We start from the raw sequence: 21409 nt of genomic DNA on the forward strand, positions 1-21409 counted from the left end.
AAAAAAAATTGAATTACAGCAACTGCCCTCTCTCTTCCCTTTTTCTAAATTATGCCACCCATTCAACAGCTGCATGAGGCATTTTTATCACAACTTCTTTACAACGAACAACCAATAGACAACACACTTGACACGTCTGTTGATAAGACCACACTGACTCAAGTTCTTTCTCACTTGGATGCAAAATATACTTCACTTCAAAGCGAGCTTTATCAGTACGTTCAACAGCATCTTGACCCGTTTTCGACTTCCTACCAAACCGTACAAGATATTACAGCTAAAAGTCGTGAGCTTTGTGCTTCTGTAGAGCAAAGATATGATAGTATATCTCAAACACACTCACAAGTGGAGTCGACACATGATGAATACAGTCAAGCTCTTTACAATGCTCAACTTGGCAAAAGCAAGGTCAACATCTTGGAGGATATTATTCAGATTTTGGAAACATTAGAGTCCGTGCAAGAGAATACACGACAATCTCAGTTTATGAAGGCAGTGGATCAGCTACAGACCGTAAAGATGCCTACAAACTTACCCACTAGTACCGCCGATCTCATCAAACACAAAGTAAATCAAGCGAACAACCATATTGTCAATCAACTACAGGAAGCCCTACATTCCATTGTTCATTTTGAAGAAAGAACAGTCAAGGTTACAAAAGGGGATCTAGAGTGTGTATTTACCAGTTTCAACAAATTAGGACGATTGACTGAGGAGCTTATGAGCATAAAACGAATTGTATTCAAGCACATTATCGACCCTTATTTTGAATGTGGATGCCGGTGTACAGTGGAGAGCAAACATACTGATGAGGAAGCTATTCTGACAATCGAAAAACTGCTTTACGAGGAAGAAGAAGGTGCCAGCTATAGAATTGATCCAGTGACCATGATTGATCGTATCAACAACATGCTGTTATTTTTCTTTGAGCATCTATTCAATCACAAAAAGAACGAAATGACCCGACTCTTTGGGTGCCTGTTTCTACCGGATCTTATGAACCTTATGCTATCAAAAAGTGTTGTACCTGCCGTGCCATCTTCTCGACATCAACTTTCAAGCTTTGATCATGTCATGGAATCCATTATTTCGTTTGAGCAAACATGTCAGCAGTGTGGATTTGATCTTTTGGAGAACCCACTGAGAACATTTGCTGAAAATATTGATAGACACTATGCCAAAAAGCGAAGAGAGATCATACTAAAGGAAGGAAGGAAAGTCATACTTCGAAAGCTATATGATGCAGAACCAACCCAGATTGAGTTAGAAGATGGGCAGGTACAGGAATTTCAGATCACACAGTCTCCGCAATTATTATCTGTCTTAATTTCAGACACTCTAGCGGAAACACTTGAACTTGAGCAGCAGCATCCTGTTTCAGCAACACAACTTACTGAAGGAGTACAGGATCTGCTTGATCTATACCGTGCGATTATGCCTAGCTATCATCGACCCCAGTTCCTGTCTAACCCAGCCAGTGCACTTGTATTTCGAAACGACTGCTTCTGGTTAGCTAATCAACTCAAATGGACAGCTCGACGATACCCAGCTATCAAGAATACCCTACATGAAGCGTTGAAGCGATTAGAAGAACTAGGCAAAGCCTGGCATGAACTTTGTATGATGCAATGTATGGACAAAATTCAGCGATGTCTTGACCGTTTTGATGGATTTGTGGGGGGCGCGGAGGATACAAAAGTGCAGCAAGCGTGGGATCAGACGATGTCAGAGGTCATTCAACTTGCTCACTCATTTGCAGCCACCATTCGACCTGTAGTCGACATACGCGTTTTTACAGACATTCTTGGTCGCGTCATCGACAGTCTGTTGAATCGACTGATAGGAGACATTGAAGACTTGACGGATATAGGAGCAGAAGAATCACACGTTATAGCACGTACATTAAATAGTGTTGCCCAATTGGTTGGTGTATTTGACCACCCGAAGCATGGGGAGGCTACAGATTCTTATGTAAGTCAGCTGGTACCTAACTGGCAAAAGTTTTGGTTGTTGAAGGATATCTTGGAAATGAGTATGCGAGAGATTATGGATGCCTTCCGACGCGGACAATTACATATGTTTGCCAAATCAGAGCTTGAACACTTGTTATGCGCCTTGTTTGCTGATACAGAATTAAGGAGAACCAATATAGAGGAGATAAAATCTGGACAACCACCTGTGAATTTGTCTGGAATTGAAACCATTATGCACGCTGAACCAACAAAGGCACCAATTCCAACAACGACATCATCCGCGGCTGTATCAACAATAATAGCCCAGGCCCCGGTGCAGACCCTGATGAACAAATTGGCATATAGCCCTGATGATGAAGAAGAGGTAACAACAGGGTGGGATGATGACGATGATATAGAAATACCTGAAGTGGACAATGATAAAGAGGGCTGGGATGATGATGATGAGCTTGACATACCAGACATAGATGAGAACCTTGAGAAAAAGACGGATGAGAAAAAGGAAAAAAGTAAACCAATAGAAGAAGAAGATATTGATTTAACATTATCAGATAAAGAAGGATGGGACGATGAAGATTTATTTAAAGACGAAAAATAAAATAAACAATAGTATAGGATACATAAAAGCTACATTCATACAGAAAAAGAAACATAATAAATAATATACACAACTTAAGGGAATACAATAGTTAAAAAAAAAGAAGGGAGCATATATACACACGCATATAATAACAATTCATATAATCACAAATACATACAATCCATCTACAGCATAATTTCATTATTATTTCTTAAGGTGAATCTTTTCATGACGCTTCATATCATATTTTCTAGCAAAGGGACGTTGGCAGATACCACAAGAGAATAACTTGGGCCTGTTTGGATCATGTGTCTGCATATGTTCAACCATGTTGTGTCTTCGTTTTGATCTATGATGACATATCGGACAGACGTATTTTTTTTCATTGAGCGGTGTTTCTTTTCTTTGTTCTTGCTCTTCTAATATGTTGCCGACAGGCGGATCAAACCACTGGTGTGACATTGGTGAATTATTAAGCCATTGTTGTTGCTGTTGGTGCTGATCTTGATGTTGTGGCACATAAGTTGACTCTTCATGAAGAGAAGGGGAATAATACAATTGAGGAGTGGATATCAAATCAGTAGAAAATGGATCATCCATTAACAATGCATTGATATCATACGGAGGCAAAACAGGTTGCAATGATTGCTGTTGTTGCAATTGTGGTTGTGGTTGTGGTTGTTGCAATTGTGGTTGCAATTGTGGTTGCTGTGGTTGTTGTTGTGATTGGTTATTATGTTGTTGACAATAGAAATCTTGATTCATTGATATTATAAATTGATCTTGAGGCAAGTAATAGAAATATGAATCATAAAACGACATTATAGGAAAAATAAACAAGGAAAAGAAAAAAGAAGAGGCGATATTTATACAACCGCGCGATAATTAATAATGCGATGCAATTAATTATCTAAGAAGTCGAACATTCAGGGGAGGCTTTGATTTTGTACTCGACAATGTAAAGTCTTTCTTTCAAGCATGATGATGGTTTGTTTCTATTTTTATATTCGAGCTTGATTCTCTAATTCTAAAAATAATTTCTATATGCGTGTAACTATAACTCAACTCTAAGGCTTTTCATTCGCTTAGGCTTACGTAACTTTACTTTTTGATTCTTTCTATCAGCTCATATGATGTCTGGTTACCATGGAGCATTCTCCTTTTATGTATAAACTTGCAGATCTTGAGTCACACAAACCGTCATTTAGGGAGAGCCTTCCTGGCCGGTGTCGCGGAAATCTGGAGATATCCAAACCTTACACTGATAACCAAAAGCACGCGATTAGAGCCGCATTTCCCCTCAAAAACATAACTAGTACCAAATTTATTCTATCTGATGATTCTCAAACATTATAATTGCTACAAGACCGAAAGAAAGATAGAGAGAGAAAGAGGCTGGCGGTCTAAGCCGATTAAGGTTCATCAGTTTTACAAAGCAAGTGTTACGCTTAAATATATAATCATTGGTGGGGAAGCCATGTGGCTGACCCAGTTATTGCTTTCATTAACCCATATTAAGACAAAGCATCCAAAACTGGGAGGCTTGAACATTACCTTTTTTTAAGCCTAGCTGTGAACCCTGGGATACCCACCCTTTCAAACTCACTCATTGTTCAGAGATAGGGAAGGGAAAGATCTGATGGAATGGAGTTACACTAGGGTTGTATAGTATCTATTGTAATTAATAATGAAAGTCATCATTTGACTAACAAGATCACAATGCCCTCTTTCTCTCTTTTACTCCTTTTACGTATGGAGCAGTAAAATATTTTATTCATAGCATTGTACAATATGAAAGACAATGCTTGATGTTGTACGAATTATTGCACCATATCTGATTTTTTCATGACGGGGCTTGTAGATGAGTATACCTCTTTATTAAATGTGTCAACTGTTAAATTAGGTTTAACTGTGTGGCAGTAGCTATTAAAATAGTTCTTTGATATAATTGGTTTATGAAGAATACATCAGTGCTTATTCTTAAGGTTGATCTCAAAATGATCCAATTGTGTAAAATGATAAAACAGAATTAGATATTGAATATAATTAACTAGAAAAGACGAATAGAAAAATAAAGAATTACCCCTTGTTAAATTAATGTTACATTAATTAGAAGCAAGGTGAAAAAAAAAGATCCCCTCCTTTTGTAAGCCTGGTCACCTTTTGGCTGTCTAACTGTCTATGTTGATAGATCACATACACACAATATATTTAGTGTGTGTATGTGTGTGTATATTGTTAAAGAAGAGAAAAACGTGGTATAATATTTCTTTTTGGTCACACACCTTAATTTACTGCTTTTTCTTTTCATCGAATAAAATATGCCCACCTCTCCACTCTTACCCTCTCGATCACCACTTCGTATAAGAGACTCTCAACTCAGTAAAGCTCAACATCGTCCGATAAACAGTAAGAACAACGAAATGTTGCATATATAAAATAGTAACTTATTAAATAGTTGTAACTGATGATCAGAGGTGGAGCCTAGCTTTAGAGCTTGACGACATGTGGCACATGAAGCCTATTGAAGAATTACCTCCACCTACAACGCTTGTGCAGAATGACATGTTTACCCAGTTGTTAATATCTCAAGCTACATTAGATTCAAATGACTTTGAAGTTCTCTCTTTTGAACAAGTTGAACTACTCAAAAAAGAATATCAGGACCTCTGCGACCACATATCAACGATATCCAGAAACATTCAACTTGAAACACGAATAAAAAATATATCCAGATCACTAGGCAACATGAACAACAGTAGAGATTCCATGCTGTATCTGCAACGACAAACACAGACGAACGAACTAAGATTAAACGAATTGATCCAAAAGTACGAATATCTTTCCGCAAAGGCGTTTGACATCAAGGAGAGCCTACTAAAGCACACAGCAGGTGTTTTAAACAAGGGCATGCAGACAGCTACAAAAGGAGGAGAAGACGAAGGGGATGGCGAAATAGAAAAACAGGAGATATTGAGTAAACTACATGAGATTGTATCAAGATATTGCCACTGCTCTACCCAAAATAAAGACCCTCTTACTTTACTACGGATTGCTGATCAAAGCTTGTCATCGCTAAACAAAGATCCTAATTTGACACCACTCGAGCTTGATCATGTAAAACGGCTAAAGAATTTATTACTAACTAAACTGACAAACATGGATACGATGCTAAGTGCATTATGGATGCACGCTTCGTTTTATACCCAAAAGAAGAACGCTTACATGTCTGAGCTAAGACAATACCAAAGCGAACTTGCACAGCTAACAAAATGGAAACAAGAGAAACATAAAACACAAGCAGCATCTACATCATCATCTTCATCAGACAATCCATATAAACAACAACTGATGGAATTAGCCAAACGATTTGAATCTAATATAGATCAACAAAGACGACTGGTAGAGCAAAACACAGAAAAATATAAGCAGATTGCTCAAGAATGCAAGCAACTTGAAGAGAAGGTAAAGCAATTGGATCATCTTATTGTTGAAAAGACACGGATGATCGATCAACGAGACTGGAAGATTACACGACTAAAAGAAGAACTCAAGTCGCCAAATGATGCGGCACAGAATGTACAAGCTATGTTGGATAAACGAGAAATGATGTGGAGGGCACAGAAGGCGACGACAGAAAGAAATTTTGATACCCTACTAAACAATTACGATGAACTTACAATAACTGCCATGGAATTTGATTCAAACAGAATGAAGTATGAAAGGACAGTTGATCAACTAAGGACAAGCATTCACCAGCTTGAGTCGCAGTTGATTGAAGAAAGAATGAAAAAGGTTGGACACGGTGCAGCTGGCAATACAACTCAACTACGGAAAGAGTTTAGAATGCTTATGTCCGACATAAAATTAACTCATGAACAACGTATGCATAGAGAAGTACAAGAGAAATTAAAGATAAAGATGCAGCTGGAACAGTTACAAGCTGAGCAAAACAAACAGTCGAATAAGGTATCACACTCAATACAAGTGCAAACGGATTCATGATAATAAAGCATATTTAATCCCAATATTTAATTAAACCATCCCAACTACACGTAGCCACTTTGGAGGTCTCGTGTGGGTGCCATTCGGTACACATCACAACTCTATCATGAGCCTTCATCTTTTTCAAAATCTTGCATGTCTTCCAGTCCCAGAACCAAACATTACCATTTGAGTCACCACTGCTAATGAATCTGCCATCAGGTGAAAATCCTGGTTTACATGCATATCCTGCAATTAAGTGTCCAGCAAATCGCTTTCTTCTATTAATCCTAAATCTGTCTCGCGCTCCATAAATTAGAATTTGATTATCCAAGGACTGACAGGCGAGCCATTTTTCTATATTGCCCATGATTAGATCTTTTTTTCAAGTTATTATGAACTACTTACTGTTGGGAGACACAGTGACTGATGGAATAGCATACATGTCTGGTTCAGCAATGTACTTGATAACAACAGGAATATCAAATTCCCATGCACGCATTGTTTTATCATCTGAAGTCGTAATGAATCGACGATTATCATCCACAAATGTGATTGTATTGATTGCACCCAGATGCTGATCATATTCTTGAGTGATCTCACCAGTTCTGGTATCAAATTGAACCACTTTCTTATCCGAAAATCCACCCAAGAATATATGCTGCTTGTTGAAATCAGGATTAAATGCAACACAGTAAGGTATCCTGCCAGTAGAGAAGGTACGGATACATTTACCAGTTTCTGTATCCCATAACTTGATGTTACGGTCATAACTTGCACTCAGAAATTTTGTACCGTCATTATTGAAAGTAATATCCCGAACTGCCTTGGTGTGTCCGTGATATGAACGTAATAAACTTCTGTCATGGTACACATCCCAAATCTAGAACATCTATCAGTCAAACCTCTCTTTGAATTTTAGACAAAACTTTACCTTGATTTGATTATCCATACCCGCACTTAACAAGAGATGAGCAGACTTGGGGAAAAACTTGATGCTTGATACGCCCTTTTCGTGTCCTTCCCAGGTGTGAATCAACTTTTTTGGAATAAAGCATTCTTGAGTGCCTGGTTCTCCATTCAAATTGACATCCACATCTTGAGGCACTGCCATATAGGTTCGTCCCAAATAATCATGTTCTGATGCTCCATGAAAGATGGTTGACTCTGTCTCTGACTGTTGAGCAATATTTCTGACAGTGATATTCTTTTGTTGCTGTTGATCTTGCTCCTGTGTCTGTTGTTCTTCGCTTTCTTCGTAATCGCCTCCACCTGGAACACCCACATAATCATCTTCGTATCCAGCCCATGGTCCCTTATAAGCATCAGGTCCCTCTACTTCTTCCAATTTTCCCTTGCTTTCACGTTTCTTTCTAGCATCTTTATTATTTCGCAATTGTTTATTGACTCGATCGTGAATGCTGGCTCCTCCTAGCTTAGATGCTTGATTCAAGTTGCCGACATATCCTGTTTCTACTGTACCAGAAAGAAGAGATGGATCACGAGCGTAACCATAGGTCTCAAAAGTACGAAACTGTGTTCTAAAGTCCATTTCAGATATTGCTTGTTCCTCCACATGGCCATTAGGTATATTTTGTATAGCCAATTGTTGTTCTCTAAAAGGATTTTGAGGACCCAAAATAGGTCGATTGAGATCATCATATGTCACATTGACTGTGAGTTCAGTTGCAGTGGGTGCAGTGTATAATGAGCCTGTTGTATAATCCTAAAATGATGTTAGAAATAATATAAAAAGAAGGAGTAGTATTACGTCAAATCCTGTTTCTGGCGCTGCATTAACAGTTAGTGATGAACTAGTAGGCTTATCCTTTATAGTATCTTCTTCATCGCTAGATCCATAATTATTGACTAAATCCATCTTTATGCTTGCAAGAAAAAAATAAAATAAAAAAATTGACGTGAAGTCAAATAGAGCGGAATTTCAAGTTTATTCAAAATGGTTATGATTCCCAATAAGGACTAGGGAGCTGTGGAGCACAGTCATGTACTCTCTTGACGTCAAAGACTTGCTTTAGTTGAGGTAACCAACGCTCAGTCACCTTAATGGTCATATCGCTCGTTTCATGCTCCAGTACGATATGGCCCCTTTTAGTATCTTGACCATTCTTTCGCTTATCTATCCAACCTTGAAAGAAACCGTCTACGGTGCTGTCATTATAGGTACCAGCATAACCATTAGCTGATGAAGGTAACTTCCAATCAAACGAGTCGCTGTCCCATATAATGGTTGATAGGCCCATCTGATGAGCAATAGCACGTACGCGGTCATCCACATCGCCGAATGGAGGTCTCCAACAACGGGTTGTCACACCAGTTGCTTCCTTGATGGCTCGTATATTCCAATAAAGCTCAGCAACGACTACTTCATTTGAGACGGCTGTCATCTGAGGATGAGACCATGTATGAGCACAGATTGTATGGCCAGCTTGAAGCGCGCGCTTGGCTGCTTGAGGAAAAGCAACAACATTGGATCCGACAACTGTCACATACAAATTAGAACTATTTATATTTCATGAAATTCGTATACATACAAAATAAAGTGGCCTTCTGGTCTTGCTGTGCAAGGAAGTCATAAAGACGCGGTTCTGCCCAAGGGTCATCTTCAACTGTTGGGTTCAATGGACCATCGTCGTATGTCTATTTAGTGAGCGTTAATCAACCAGTGAAGAGTCATTCTTTTTGAACATACCAAGCCAAAATCACCTGGATTCGTGCAGTAAGAAACATCCTTTGGAAGATAAGATACTTTGGGCGTTGTACACTCTGTTTGTGACCACCAGCAATCTGGGTCTTTGTTGTAGTCGTAGTTATCACTGCCTTCGGGAGACCGAACGGGGATATTGGGCACATAATTCCAATCAATTGAGTCAATAACTGCTTTTACCTCTGGATGTGTGGTATCAGCTGTCGTGTACAGTTTTGGGTATGGCTTTATGTTTAAAGCTGCTCTAACAAGAGGGCCTGTAGGTACAGGAACCTGCTCTGCAACACCACCAAATGGGAAATCGGGATAGTAGGTTGGAGATGAAGTAGGAAAGATACCGGTCCATGTCTTTGACGGAGGTGTTGTTTTTGCTGTAGAGGTAGTAGTAGTAGTAGTAGTAGTAGTAATGGCAGTACTTGTCAAAGCTCTGGCAGAAGTTTTCGATTCTGTAGTAATCGTTGATGTCGATGTTGTTGTTGTCACTTTAACGCTTGTTTCCGTTGTAGTACTAGACGTCAATCCTGTGGTTGCCGTGCTTTTTCTTGTTGTTGTTGTCGTAGTGGTCGCCTTTCTATGCCTGTGTTGAGGCGATTTACCTTTCTTGAGCGAATACTCTGGGCCGTCGTTTACCGGCAAAGCATTTGATACAATAAATAACAAGATAATGGTAACAACACAGCTTTTTAAATAGTCAATCTGCACCATAAGTCTAAAGTAAAAATACAAATGAGTTTCTTGAAAGAAAGAAGGAAATAGCATGTTCACTTGGTATCATTTTATATAAAAATGTAATGTTTCAAGTCTCCCTGAGATTTACTTGCTCCCTTTTTCTTTACCTCCATCTCTGTTCCTTGATCTTGCTTATATAAATCAATATCATCTTTCTCTTTTTGTACCATGAGTCTAGAAGCTGCTACCTATATAAGCAGCACGTTATCTTTTATTAAAGACCCCAATCATTGTCTCATACCCTCACTTTCCCTCTCTCTGTCTATTTCTACATTTTCCCTTTGCCCCTCCTTATGTTTGACTCCTCCTTATATTCATTTTCATTTCCAACCGCAATTCTGGGAATATGTGTCTCTGATATTACTTTATATATTGATAACTTTAATCTTTGGTTAGTAATGCAGGATATCCTTTATCTGATCACTCAGGAAATATTTTCGCCTTTATCTAAAAAAGAGCCACAACTGATATCTAAAGATGTATAGGAATTAGATTGAAAGCTTAATTTGCCATACTTCTCAATCAAAAGATATAGTTTAGCCTGTACTATCTTGAAACTGGAAGCTTCTCCTTGTAAGATGATCGTATATTCCATATATGGTATTCAAGAAAACGTAATAACCCTTATTTTGTATATCAGACCGTACATTCGCTTGGAAGGTTTCTATTATGCAAGCCTACTGTCAAGTTAAGTCTTATAATCATACAATACCTGTATCTGTTTCAGAAAATGGCGCTTCTATTTTATCATCTTACCATCTTTAATCTTGCTGCTAGTTTTTAATCTAAATTCCATCGCGACTCTATCTACCAGGGAAACAGCATGCTACGAAATTCTTATCTATTATCCGCTCTTAATGGCTTGTACGAACCATGAATTGCATGGAAAGTGGAGTCTTTATTTTACAGCAAAATAGAAAGGCACATCAGGTCATTACCATTGCTCATATTAAGCGGATGCTGAAGAGCATCAAAAGACGACCGATCTGAAAGCAATCATTTAGCAAAGAGGGTTGGTTTTGTCCTATAGGCAATACTTTTCTTGTTCATAAAATCGAGAAATGAGCCAGTGATATAGCAGCGTATTTTACTTGCTACTAAAGGAGCAAGTAAGTAACTTCACAGAAATTTAGTAATAAAAATAACGTCTTCTCTTCTGCGAAAACTTCAACAATCCTTTGAAGTGACAAATACAGGTGTCTACGAGACTATTAAGCGTGACAGCAGTAATTGCTGTCATATAAAATGCATACTTAAAAGGTTTACTCATTCTCTTCTTTTTTCTTTTGCTGTGGCTGCCTTTAGAAAATATAAAGCACCTGGGACAGTAATAAAGAACATAGAGGCTGATTTGACAATTGTATCAGCAAATATCATCACCTATGACGATATAGCCGCAGAGAAACTATTTCATGATGAAAAGGCTGCAAGCTATTGGTTACCAATAGACAATGATGAATAAAAGAGGTTGGTCGTGGTAAGGAGTACATAATATCATGCAATCCTATTTACTTTTTTGAGCCAGCAACATTATGGGCAAAGAGACCTTTTTAATGGGTAACTATACTCGCTTGCAATGGCAAGTTAACCTAAACTGATATACTTTTGTTTCAGAAACATTGACTCTAGTATAATAGAAATCCTCGACTTTGAAAAAGGAGTTACTATCTTCGACATAGGCTGCGGCCCTGGTATTTGGATACTAGTAAAAAAAAAAATAGCTTTAATAGCGACATCTCGATTAACAACAGCCAATAGGACATGGTGGCTGACCACCCCAACTGCACATATCATGGGTGTAACATCACATATACCATTGATCAAAATCCAAAGAAAGATCAACTTATTTTCAAGCGTGGCACCGTTGTTAAAGGACTGTCATATGAAGATAATACGTTTGGCTTTGTTTATATGGAAGCATTGATCGCTGCATTAACTAAAGAAGAATGGCCGATTGTCATTAAGGAAATACTCCGTGTTACAAAATCAAGTAGCGTGGTGCATTGCAAGAACCCAACTTGGAAGTAAGTTAAAATGATTGATAAAACGCACAAAAATATGCTGACATCTCTCTCTTTCTCTTAGCTACCAGAAAAGGGCCTGGTACCTTTTTATAAACTTGTTGCTGCAAGTAAGTGCTCAAACTTGTAATACTAGAAAACAAGTATTTAAAGTAGCGCTTACAACAGTTCATACAGCCAGTCAAGCAAGAGACCAAGATCCAGAGATAGCTTTAAAATTAAAGGATCTGTTTTTGGAGAATGACAATGCTGAAGTGCTTGGAGTAGTTACCAGAAGCTTTAGCGGAAGTTTGTACACTAAAAGCATCATTGAATAATTTCTAATCGAATGACAGACCATGTCAGCCGAAGCACAGCTGAAAAGATCAAGTATGATTATTTTGAGCCTAGTAGGAGTATTCTACCCGTAGTCAAATTAATCATGGGACTTGAGGCAGCAGAGGAATGTACTCAATACTTAAAAGAGCTTGAGCAGTGCTTAAAAGACGATATAAAGTTATGTGACTATTCTTGTCGTGTTGCTGTGCAAAAACTTGAAAAGTAATAAACTTGTATTACAATTTACATAAAAGTGGGCTCTTTTTTTTTTGTGGAAATGTCGTACTTGGTGTCATTAGATATTTGTTAGACATGTGTGCCTCCTTGTCAGAATATGTCACCTAGTGATTCTAATATTAGATTAGATTAACAATGTTACACTGGTTTATAGGTCACGCACCCTTTTAATCCCTTCTTTTTAGTGTACCAATGTGAAGGTTGGCCTTGGATGGAAAAAAATATTACAAGATTTATTGCAAAAAGAAAGAGAAAACGGCATCTAAACATTATCGTCTTTATACACACAAACACACACACACGTACATTTATATTTTAGTTTCCTGAAGGTTGATCCACTTTATCATTGGCGAGACCCATGGTATGAAGGAAAATGGTAGCCTTTGTGATTTCCTCCTTCTTGCGCTTATCGTCCCACTTTAACTCCTCTGCCATAATGTCAACAACACGGGGAAGAGCTTGTAAGGCAGCTTCAGCGTTTAAGAAGGCAAGACGGGTACGACGTGCCAAGACGTCAACAGCTGTACAGGCTTGTTCTTGACGAACGGTGTAGCGAACTTCTGCTTCGATGTAAGGATAGTTGGGTGAAATACGCTTACCGTATTTGGGCCACATGGCGTTGGTAGGATCATCAATCTCGGCAACCTTGAAAGATCTGTTACCGTAGCTACGAGCCAAGTGCTGAGCAACTTCGGTATCCATACCAAATTCTTGAACGAGGCGGATAAACATGATGTTGGTGTATCCTTCAGCACCGATTAACATGGTTTCTTCAGTCTGACATGTCTTTTTGGGCTTCAAGCCATAAACTTGGATCGCACGATCGACGGTTTCCTCAGCCATTGCACGATAGGTTGTCCACTTACCACCGGCGATAGTGAGTAATTTGTTTTCGCTAACATTAATCATATGGTTACGGACAAGAGATTCAGTGTTTTTGGCTCCTGGATCACGGACCAGAGGACGAATACCTGACCAGGCAGCAAGGACATCGCTACGACGCACCTTGACATCTGTACATCATTGCATTAAGAATCTTGTTCTTTCTCTTTCTCAACTACACACGTACCTGCACTCAAGTAATGAGAGACTTCATCCAAAATCCAATTAATTTCATCTTCCTTAGGCATAGGGTTTTGAGTTACTTCAGTAGGGGAATCTGTTGTACCGGCAATAGTGTTGCCTTGCCAGGGTAAGAAGAAGATGACACGACCATCACTTGTAGCAGGATCTAACAAGCCCATGTTTCTTGGACTATAGTAGTTGGGAAGAATAATGTGTACGCCAGCTGAAGGAGCGACAATGTCCATGTCTTGAGGATTGTCCATCTTTCGAATATTATCAGAAAATGGGCCTGTTGCGTTGATGACGCCCTTTGCCTTTACTGTCCACTCGTCACCATTCAAGTTATCTCTTAAAATGGCACCATTGACGAAACCGCTTTCGTCCTTTGTCAAGTTGACAACTTCACAGTGATTGGCGACTGTGGCACCATAGCAAGCAGCTGTCATGGCCAATGCAACGTTCATTCTTGCATCATTGTGTTGACCTAAGTACTAAATTTAAATCTCCGCTACACTTGACGTATATAGATGTAATGTATTTACCATCATAATAAACAAGAGCGCCTACAAGTTCATCCTTTCTAAGCATAGGAAAAGCTTCCAGGGCCTTTGAGCGTGTCAAGAAGTAGCTACTTTCTAGTGCTTCACGTCCAGCAAATGCGTCATACAGTTTACATCCCACCCAATAATAAGGTATCTGCCACCACCTGGAATAATAATTATGTCAGCACAACTCGTATTTCCCGAAGACCAAAAAAAAATTAGCAAGGCGCTAAAAACTTACTTATAAACGGGAAGCATAATAGGTAATTGATCCGAGAGATGAGGTGCGATATCCAAAAAGATTTTTCGTTCGTGAAGTGCTTCACAGACCAACTTGTATTGTTCATAATCTAATTCCATGATAGCCTTTTGAAGATAACGAACACCACCATGAACAAGTTTTGTTGATCTTGAAGAAGTACCTACCGATAAACAGTTGGAGATAAGCACAAAAGGATGACAAAATGATGTTACCTGAAGCAAAATCATCACGCTCTACCAAGGCGACTTTTAATCCACGTGTAGCAGCATCAACAGCAACACCAGCACCCGTAGCGCCGCCACCCACAACAAGTAGATCATATTCCTCTTTTTGTTTTAATCGTTTGATCATCTCTTCACGAGAAGGAGAGTGCCAAAAGTCATGACCACCTTGTTTTTGATCGAGTGCTTCAGCAAATGCTTTGTTTCTAACGAGTAAACTGGGTAGACTAGAAGCCTTTGCTTCTTGTAATTGGATAGTAGAATGATAGATATTCTTTCTATACTGCTTTTCATTCATGTAATATGCGAAACTAGTAGCAGCTACAGTAGCCGTGGCTACTGAAAGCGCTTTTTGTGTCTTGGTAAATTGTTTAAACATGTATTATTTTTTATAAAAAGAAAAAAGAAAGAAAAAAAAAGAGAGATTAAAAAAGACCTAAAAATAAAATAGATAATTGTAATCATATGTCGGAACTTGTCCCCCCTCTCTTTTTTTTCGCTTGATTATCATTTTATTCCCCGGGCTGGACCGTTGTCACTTACAATTGTACTGAGTACACCCTCCACTGCTTTGTTTTGACCATTGACCTCATTGCATTCTATTTAAAAAATGGCCTATACTTTATTCAATTCATTTTCTTTCTTATCGTTTTGATAGTATCATAATTAGTGCCATAACTAAGCGTGATAGAAATAGGAAATGGACAACAACACGCGATCAGTAATAGTCCATTGAGTCTTGTGTGTATGACGGGACGCAAAAGCAGGAATAACTGGGAACTGGGATCTTTTTTTTTTTTAGTAAACACTAGATTACTGTCAAACTATTCACAGTATCCAACATGTTGATTCTTCTGATTGGTTATGATGAATAGGCTTATTATTAAGATATTTTTGCTTGTCCAGCTCACTATTAACCTGATCGTGTAAAAGAGAGATAAAAATTCTGGATCAATATGACCGGCATATTGATAAAGTACAGGGTTATTTTTCTTTCTTTATTCTCCGTGTTTCACGAGATGTGCCTTGAATGTATGAGTCACGTAAGCTTGTTTTTCCACTAAAAAGAAAGAGAAAGAGAGAAATGCATCCAATCGACCCTGCAGCACAGATAGACTTTCCCTTATACACAAATGACGTAGTCTTTATTACAAAGCATATATATATATAGACTTCAGGCAAAACCCATTCAAGCTTGTCACACTAGACGACCCTCTTTTCAGCCATTGGAACATCAACTATATGGCCACGTACTACCTCAACCATTTTCACATATTCTGGGGTACCATTCAGTCCCGCGTGGCATTCTCAGCCCACAAAATCTAATTGACCATTATGTCCAGGAAGTACTTGTCAGAATGAAGGTTCTCAAAATACTTAAACAAACACGAGGTTAATAGACTCCTATGATGATACCCTCAAACAAGCTCTCCTCATTTGTTAAAGATCGAAATAGCTCAACGAGTTCTTTAACTGAAAGTGGATGTGCTTTGTAATCACGCTTTATCATGCAAATATATATTCATGACGTGTGTTCAATGATAACACTCAACTGTTATATAAAGTATCATGTTTGGTCTCTATTTTATAATGAATGTAGCGAACGTATTATCATTCAAACTTGTTCCATGGCAACTCTGTGTTGAATACATAGTGTAACAGATGGCACATGCAAATTCATTAAATCCCCGTATTTTGCTAAAAAAAAATCTAGAATTTGATTTGCAGCAATCAATGTAAGATGCATGCCTGTATCACATAAACTCTTTTGTAATTCTGTAAACTTTAATCTCAACTCTTGAATAATCACGTGTAACAAATGAAAGGACTGGGTTCAATACTCTCAAAAGTGATTGTTAAAGTGTTATCAAGACAAGTCTTAACCTGACTAAAAATGGGTAGTGAGCGATCTATTAAAATGTAATACAAGTTGGAAATAGAATTCAAAAAATAGAAAGAATGAAACGTAGATTTGATCTCGATAAATAGTTTGGGAATGATGTGGTCAATATAGATAGTCTAAAGTCAAAAGAAGACACCTCTTGCTTATTGGTAACTCATTCTTTTCAATTCGTATAACAAATGAGGGACAAAATGCATATTTAGCTTATTTATCAAGCGCATAGCACACACGCTTGAAACCAGGGGAAATCGAAATTGTTGTAAAAAGGGGGTAGACTTGTCCTTTGATGGAAAAAAAAAAAAACAAAAAAAAAAAAAAAAGAGTTTATCTTGTGACATTTAATATAAAGGAAAAACCCAAGCCCATAGTTCATCTATTGCTATGACGACTCATCTTTTCATGTCTATACTCCTATCAAATTAGAGAAAGAAAGATAGCAGATAAATAAAGAAAAAGAGAGAGAGACCAAAATTCCTCTAATTGCCTAAATTTTAAATCAAACAACATATTTCACTCAAATACACATATAAAGCCTACCAGGTCTCTCAGCTTTCTCTAACATTATACTCTTTTTTTATTGATATCAACCATGCGTTATTCTCTCTTATTGATCTCTTCTCTCGCTACCTTGAACTTCTTCACATCAGCTGTTCCCTTTGTCCATCAAGGCTCAGAAGTTGCTAACCAAGGTTTAGCTGGTGTTCAATCGCCTGTAGCAATCCATAAGCGTGGTGATGATGATGATGACGACTGGGAAGATGACTGGGATCATGATGATAAGGACGATGATGAAGACTGTGATGATGATGATGATGACCACTGGGGTTGGGATAAGGGTCATAAAGACTGGGAAAAAGATTCAGTTTGGGAAAAGGACTACAGAGACTGGGACAAGGACTACTACGAACACAAGGGCTATGGCCACAAAGGCTATGACCACAAGGGTTATGACCATATGGACTACAAGGATTATGACCACAAAGGCTATGACCACAAAGGCTATGACCACAAGGATTACGGCCATAAGGACTACGACCACAAGGATTATGGATATGATGAAGGTTACAAGCATGATGATAATGACAATAAGGTTGACCAAAAGAAAGAGCGCAAGACAAAGACTGTTTACTTCCTTTACACTGTGACAACAACAAATCATGTAGTTTACGGCCATGACCATGACGAATATCACGATAGAGACCATGATGGTCATGGTGACTGGGACAATGACCATGGCCTTGGCCATCTCTTTGACCACAGACTTGATGCCAACGTTGCTACTCCTACTATGGCCTCTATTGCTGCTACCAGAACCCCCCTAGCTAATCCTGTCGTTGCTACAGCGTAAGTAAGTTAAGTTACTATCTTATGTATGATTGACTCAATACTCTAGTGTAGTGACAACAACATTGTCTAGATTTGGCTTCATTCATCTGCCTTGGTTTACTCTTTAGATATTTCTCTTATAGTTTTTCTATCTTTTATTAAATAAAGTGTGGTTTTCTAATACACATATGGAATAAAAATGTACGGCACACGTTCACAATATCTCTCCCAATCTTTCCCATACTTGTTTGCACATCGTTCCATATCACGTCTAGCTCTATGAGTTAGGACACACAAGAAGAAGGTAAAGTAAAAATAAGGCAAAAAAGAGCTAAAGCCTGTGATCAGACCCCACGAAAGAGACATCATTAGGTCAGCTGTATAGTGTGGCTTTCGAGCCAGTCCCCACCAGCCTGAAGTCAGCAAGAGATTACCATGCTCGGTTTTGATATACGTTGGGTTCTTTAAATGGCCCCAAGGAAGTTGAGGAAACGCGTTTCGTTTGATAAAAGTACCATGTTGCTCCATTCTGAAACGATTCTTTTGTGAGTTACCGGTGTCAAAGACGTAATAACCAGTCAACAAGAGCAAATAGATAAAGATTGTGTATGGAATGGAATGCGTGATGGGATGCCCTGTGCTGAGTTGATATTTCATTAGGTAAATGGAAGAGTAGCAATAAGTGAATGGGACACCTGCCATGTTCCAGAAAATGAGCATAAATCCTAAAAGGTATGTATATTTTAGTCATCTTTTTTCATATGTAATGATCTTCTCAATTACCATCCTTTTCATAAAATATATCCCATGAAACTGGTATACATTCCTCTCCCTTTTGACACGCATTCACATACAGAAAATGAGCCAAGACCATAAATGCCATAGGTGCAGTTACTGTTCCATATGTTTCATATTGCTTCAATAAACATGACAGTGATAGGTAAAAGAGAACAGGCCAAGGCACACGAATCTCTGCCCACATTTTGAGATCGACATGACCGATACGAGGGTTTAAACATGCGCCCATGAAGTAATCATACAACAAGTTTCCAGACATACGATGTGTGTTGCCTGTCAGCACACTCCATCCGTATACAACAGTAGACATGGTAAATCCCCAAAGGATAGCTACAGTCATCAATTCACCAAAATGATCAATGATAGTGGTCAGACGAAAGAGGCCTGTAACATGAAGCAAAGCAGAGACAACCAAGGTGAGATACCATGATGAAAGCCCGTTACAGAGATATTTTAACTATTGACAATTAAGTACAAAGCTTCTTATAACTAACATGAATTACCTTATTGCCTTTGAGAGAAGGAACAGGTAACCCTTCAACAATGGGACCCGGCATGATATAAGCCAAAACAAATGAAAACGCCACATACCCCATGTACACTTTGAAGGCGTACCATGAAGGTGATGCACCTAGTTTGATCTTTTCCATAATCTCATTTGTGAACCATGTTGAGAGATTACTATCGTCTGGAAGGATGAGGCGTCCTTGATGGTGTTCAAGACATACCCAAAAGTAATACATGAGGGAAGGAAATCCAAGCATCATCAGAGTCACGCCAATGGGACCACCAAATTCAACATTGATTTGGTTATCTACCTTTACATCCAGATCTGTTAACTCCTGTTTAACTGTAGGGACTGATTTCTTTGAGGCCATTTGATAAAGAAAGAAAGAAAAAAAAGGCAAAAAAAAAAAATCGCGTCCGTTTACTTATGAGAAATCGTTACACGGCATAAACAAAAACGCAATCGTTTCATCACTATTTCAAGTGCAACTCCTATTCTTATAGTTACAATGTATTGTTGTAAAAGAAAAAAAAAGAAAAAAAGAAAGGTCTTCTAACTGTCAAATCAAATCACATTATCGTCAGCTATGAGATTATAGGACACAAAAAAATAAGTCATAAACATAACCTGGAAGTTAGAAACATGGACATGATGTGTTTACATCAAGGCATGAATCATATGAAAATTCATCAACAGAGAAAGGCGTTGAAATCACTTCTTTTGTTGCATGAATAATGTCAGCATAATTTAAGCATAGCGTGCTTGCTAGTAATGACAGCCATTTAACTTTAGTTATGTGTTCATATACATATGGCTCTAAATAGAAATTTCAAAAAAGCCATTATGCGCTTTAGTGCACGTAAACAAAAATGCTCTTCCTATTTATTTGGCCATATATGCATATCCTAATATCATTTTGGGAACAAAGTCAAGGAACAGAAACGGACAAATCATCTCTTGTTATTTCAATCCCAATTCAAAGCTTGATCTCAGCCACCCTTTTTTTTTTTATAGAAAACAGTAACAATTTTTTCAGTATCCTTTTTTTTTTTTCTCTTTTAAAATATATATAAAATGTCTGACAGGTAAAAAGAATACAAGATCATGAGAGAAATGAAGGGAATGATACTAAATCATATGTTTGTTCTAGCCACAGAACTGTTGCCAACCCAGTTTACGTATCCGAAACTCTTTTAAAGAAAAGAAAGCGCAATGAAAAGCAAGCTGCTGAAAAAGCTAAAGAGAGATTAGAAGCCAGAAAGAAGCAAAAGATGAATAGAAAGACACAGTTCAAGCGTGCTGATGAATTTGTTCGTGCATTCCGTATAAAGGAAAAGCAAAAGCGCCGTATTGTTGCTATAGAAAGTGGAAAAAATAAGGCATCCAAGAGAAGTAAAGGTGACGGAAGATTGCTTTTTGTTGCTCGTATCAAGACAGCTAAGGCTATTCATCAAGAAGTGTTGTCCGCTTTAAAAAATTTGCGTTTGCGTAAGATGAATAGTGGTGTATTTGTCATCTGTAATGAATCAACCATGAAGGACTTGCTGCGAGTAGAACCCTTTGTGACTTACGGCTCGCCCAGCTTAAAAACCATCCGTGATCTGATAATGAAGCGTGGTGCTGCGAAAATCAACGGTGTGCGTACACCACTGAGCAGTAATGCAATGGTTGAAGAAGCTTTGGGTGATTTGGATATTATTTGTTTAGAAGATATCATTCATGAAATTGCAAATAAGGGCGAAAATTTTGCAGCTGTCACAAGTTTCTTGGAACCCTTTGAATTGCATGATCCTGTGAAGGGCTGGCGTCAAAAGAAATTAAAGGAAGTTCTTGATAGAGAAAACGAGGAAGAAAGTGCTGAAGATGATATTAACAAGTTGGTGGAGACAATGAATTAAAATATTTATTTATGCATATAAAAACCATTAATACACAACAAACGTACAAATACACATCCACATCCACAATCACTCACTCACATGTTTCAAATACAACACACATTTAAATGTATTTCTAGAGCTGCATTGTACCCCCCCCTTTTTTTTGTCATTGGTATATTAAAAACCATTTTAAACTTTTGTGTATCAAGAAAGGGGAGTTTTCAGTTATTAAAAAAAAGGGGAGAAAGGCATTAAATTATTTTTGTATCAAGCGAACGTGCAAAACAATATCGTCTCCTATTTGATTAAAGGGTTGTTAAGACGGCCTATATTTAGT

At 38.1% G+C, this 21409-nt stretch overlaps 10 protein-coding genes across 10 annotated transcripts; 5 read left to right on the forward strand and 5 right to left on the reverse strand.

The window, feature by feature from the left end:
* The first annotated feature begins 29 nt into the window (after positions 1–29).
* RHIMIDRAFT_75185 (uncharacterized protein) lies at positions 30–2600 on the forward strand. Its single transcript, XM_023615643.1, has one exon. It carries the CDS (start codon positions 52–54, stop codon positions 2569–2571), a length of 2520 nt encoding a protein of 839 aa, XP_023462068.1. The 5' UTR covers positions 30–51; the 3' UTR covers positions 2572–2600.
* Positions 2601–2757: 157 nt separating this feature from the next.
* RHIMIDRAFT_241634 (uncharacterized protein) lies at positions 2758–3318 on the reverse strand (the record flags this gene model as incomplete). Its single annotated transcript, XM_023609625.1, has 1 exon — positions 2758–3318. One exon carries the CDS (start codon positions 3316–3318, stop codon positions 2758–2760), a length of 561 nt encoding a protein of 186 aa, XP_023462069.1.
* Positions 3319–4874: 1556 nt separating this feature from the next.
* RHIMIDRAFT_241635 (uncharacterized protein) lies at positions 4875–6558 on the forward strand (the record flags this gene model as incomplete). The annotated part of the gene is made up of 2 exons (XM_023609626.1): positions 4875–4962; positions 5012–6558. The coding sequence occupies 2 exons, from the start codon at positions 4875–4877 to the stop codon at positions 6556–6558; spliced, it is 1635 nt and encodes a 544-aa protein (XP_023462070.1).
* A 13-nt stretch (positions 6559–6571) lies between these two features.
* On the reverse strand, positions 6572–8254 carry RHIMIDRAFT_207992 (WD40 repeat-like protein; the record flags this gene model as incomplete). Its single annotated transcript, XM_023607023.1, has 3 exons — positions 6572–6894; positions 6946–7420; positions 7472–8254. Coding segments are annotated over 3 exons (1581 nt in total), but the record flags the coding sequence as incomplete, so codon positions are not given.
* A 244-nt stretch (positions 8255–8498) lies between these two features.
* RHIMIDRAFT_241637 (glycoside hydrolase/deacetylase) lies at positions 8499–9967 on the reverse strand (the record flags this gene model as incomplete). Its single annotated transcript, XM_023609627.1, has 3 exons — positions 8499–9037; positions 9090–9195; positions 9248–9967. 3 exons carry the CDS (start codon positions 9965–9967, stop codon positions 8499–8501), a joined length of 1365 nt encoding a protein of 454 aa, XP_023462072.1.
* Positions 9968–12155: 2188 nt separating this feature from the next.
* On the forward strand, positions 12156–12616 carry RHIMIDRAFT_269154 (uncharacterized protein). Its single transcript, XM_023612110.1, has one exon. It carries the CDS (start codon positions 12341–12343, stop codon positions 12554–12556), a length of 216 nt encoding a protein of 71 aa, XP_023462073.1. The 5' UTR covers positions 12156–12340; the 3' UTR covers positions 12557–12616.
* A 266-nt stretch (positions 12617–12882) lies between these two features.
* Positions 12883–14955, reverse strand: RHIMIDRAFT_207995 (DAO-domain-containing protein; the record flags this gene model as incomplete). Its single annotated transcript, XM_023607024.1, has 5 exons — positions 12883–13580; positions 13637–14116; positions 14175–14338; positions 14416–14596; positions 14649–14955. The coding sequence occupies 5 exons, from the start codon at positions 14953–14955 to the stop codon at positions 12883–12885; spliced, it is 1830 nt and encodes a 609-aa protein (XP_023462074.1).
* A 2194-nt stretch (positions 14956–17149) lies between these two features.
* RHIMIDRAFT_241640 (uncharacterized protein) lies at positions 17150–17977 on the forward strand (the record flags this gene model as incomplete). Its single annotated transcript, XM_023609628.1, has 2 exons — positions 17150–17904; positions 17959–17977. 2 exons carry the CDS (start codon positions 17150–17152, stop codon positions 17975–17977), a joined length of 774 nt encoding a protein of 257 aa, XP_023462075.1.
* Positions 17978–18063: 86 nt separating this feature from the next.
* RHIMIDRAFT_207981 (delta(24(24(1)))-sterol reductase) lies at positions 18064–19562 on the reverse strand (the record flags this gene model as incomplete). Its single annotated transcript, XM_023607020.1, has 3 exons — positions 18064–18611; positions 18670–19141; positions 19188–19562. The coding sequence occupies 3 exons, from the start codon at positions 19560–19562 to the stop codon at positions 18064–18066; spliced, it is 1395 nt and encodes a 464-aa protein (XP_023462076.1).
* A 674-nt stretch (positions 19563–20236) lies between these two features.
* On the forward strand, positions 20237–21229 carry RHIMIDRAFT_219695 (ribosomal protein L30p/L7e). Its single transcript, XM_023607387.1, has 2 exons — positions 20237–20277; positions 20343–21229. The coding sequence occupies exons 1-2, from the start codon at positions 20267–20269 to the stop codon at positions 21088–21090; spliced, it is 759 nt and encodes a 252-aa protein (XP_023462077.1). The 5' UTR covers positions 20237–20266; the 3' UTR covers positions 21091–21229.
* Positions 21230–21409: the final 180 nt, after the last annotated feature.

Source organism: Rhizopus microsporus (genome assembly GCF_002708625.1).
Source record: "Rhizopus microsporus ATCC 52813 unplaced genomic scaffold scaffold_24, whole genome shotgun sequence".
NCBI classification, from domain to species: Eukaryota; Fungi; Mucoromycota; class Mucoromycetes; order Mucorales; family Rhizopodaceae; genus Rhizopus; species Rhizopus microsporus.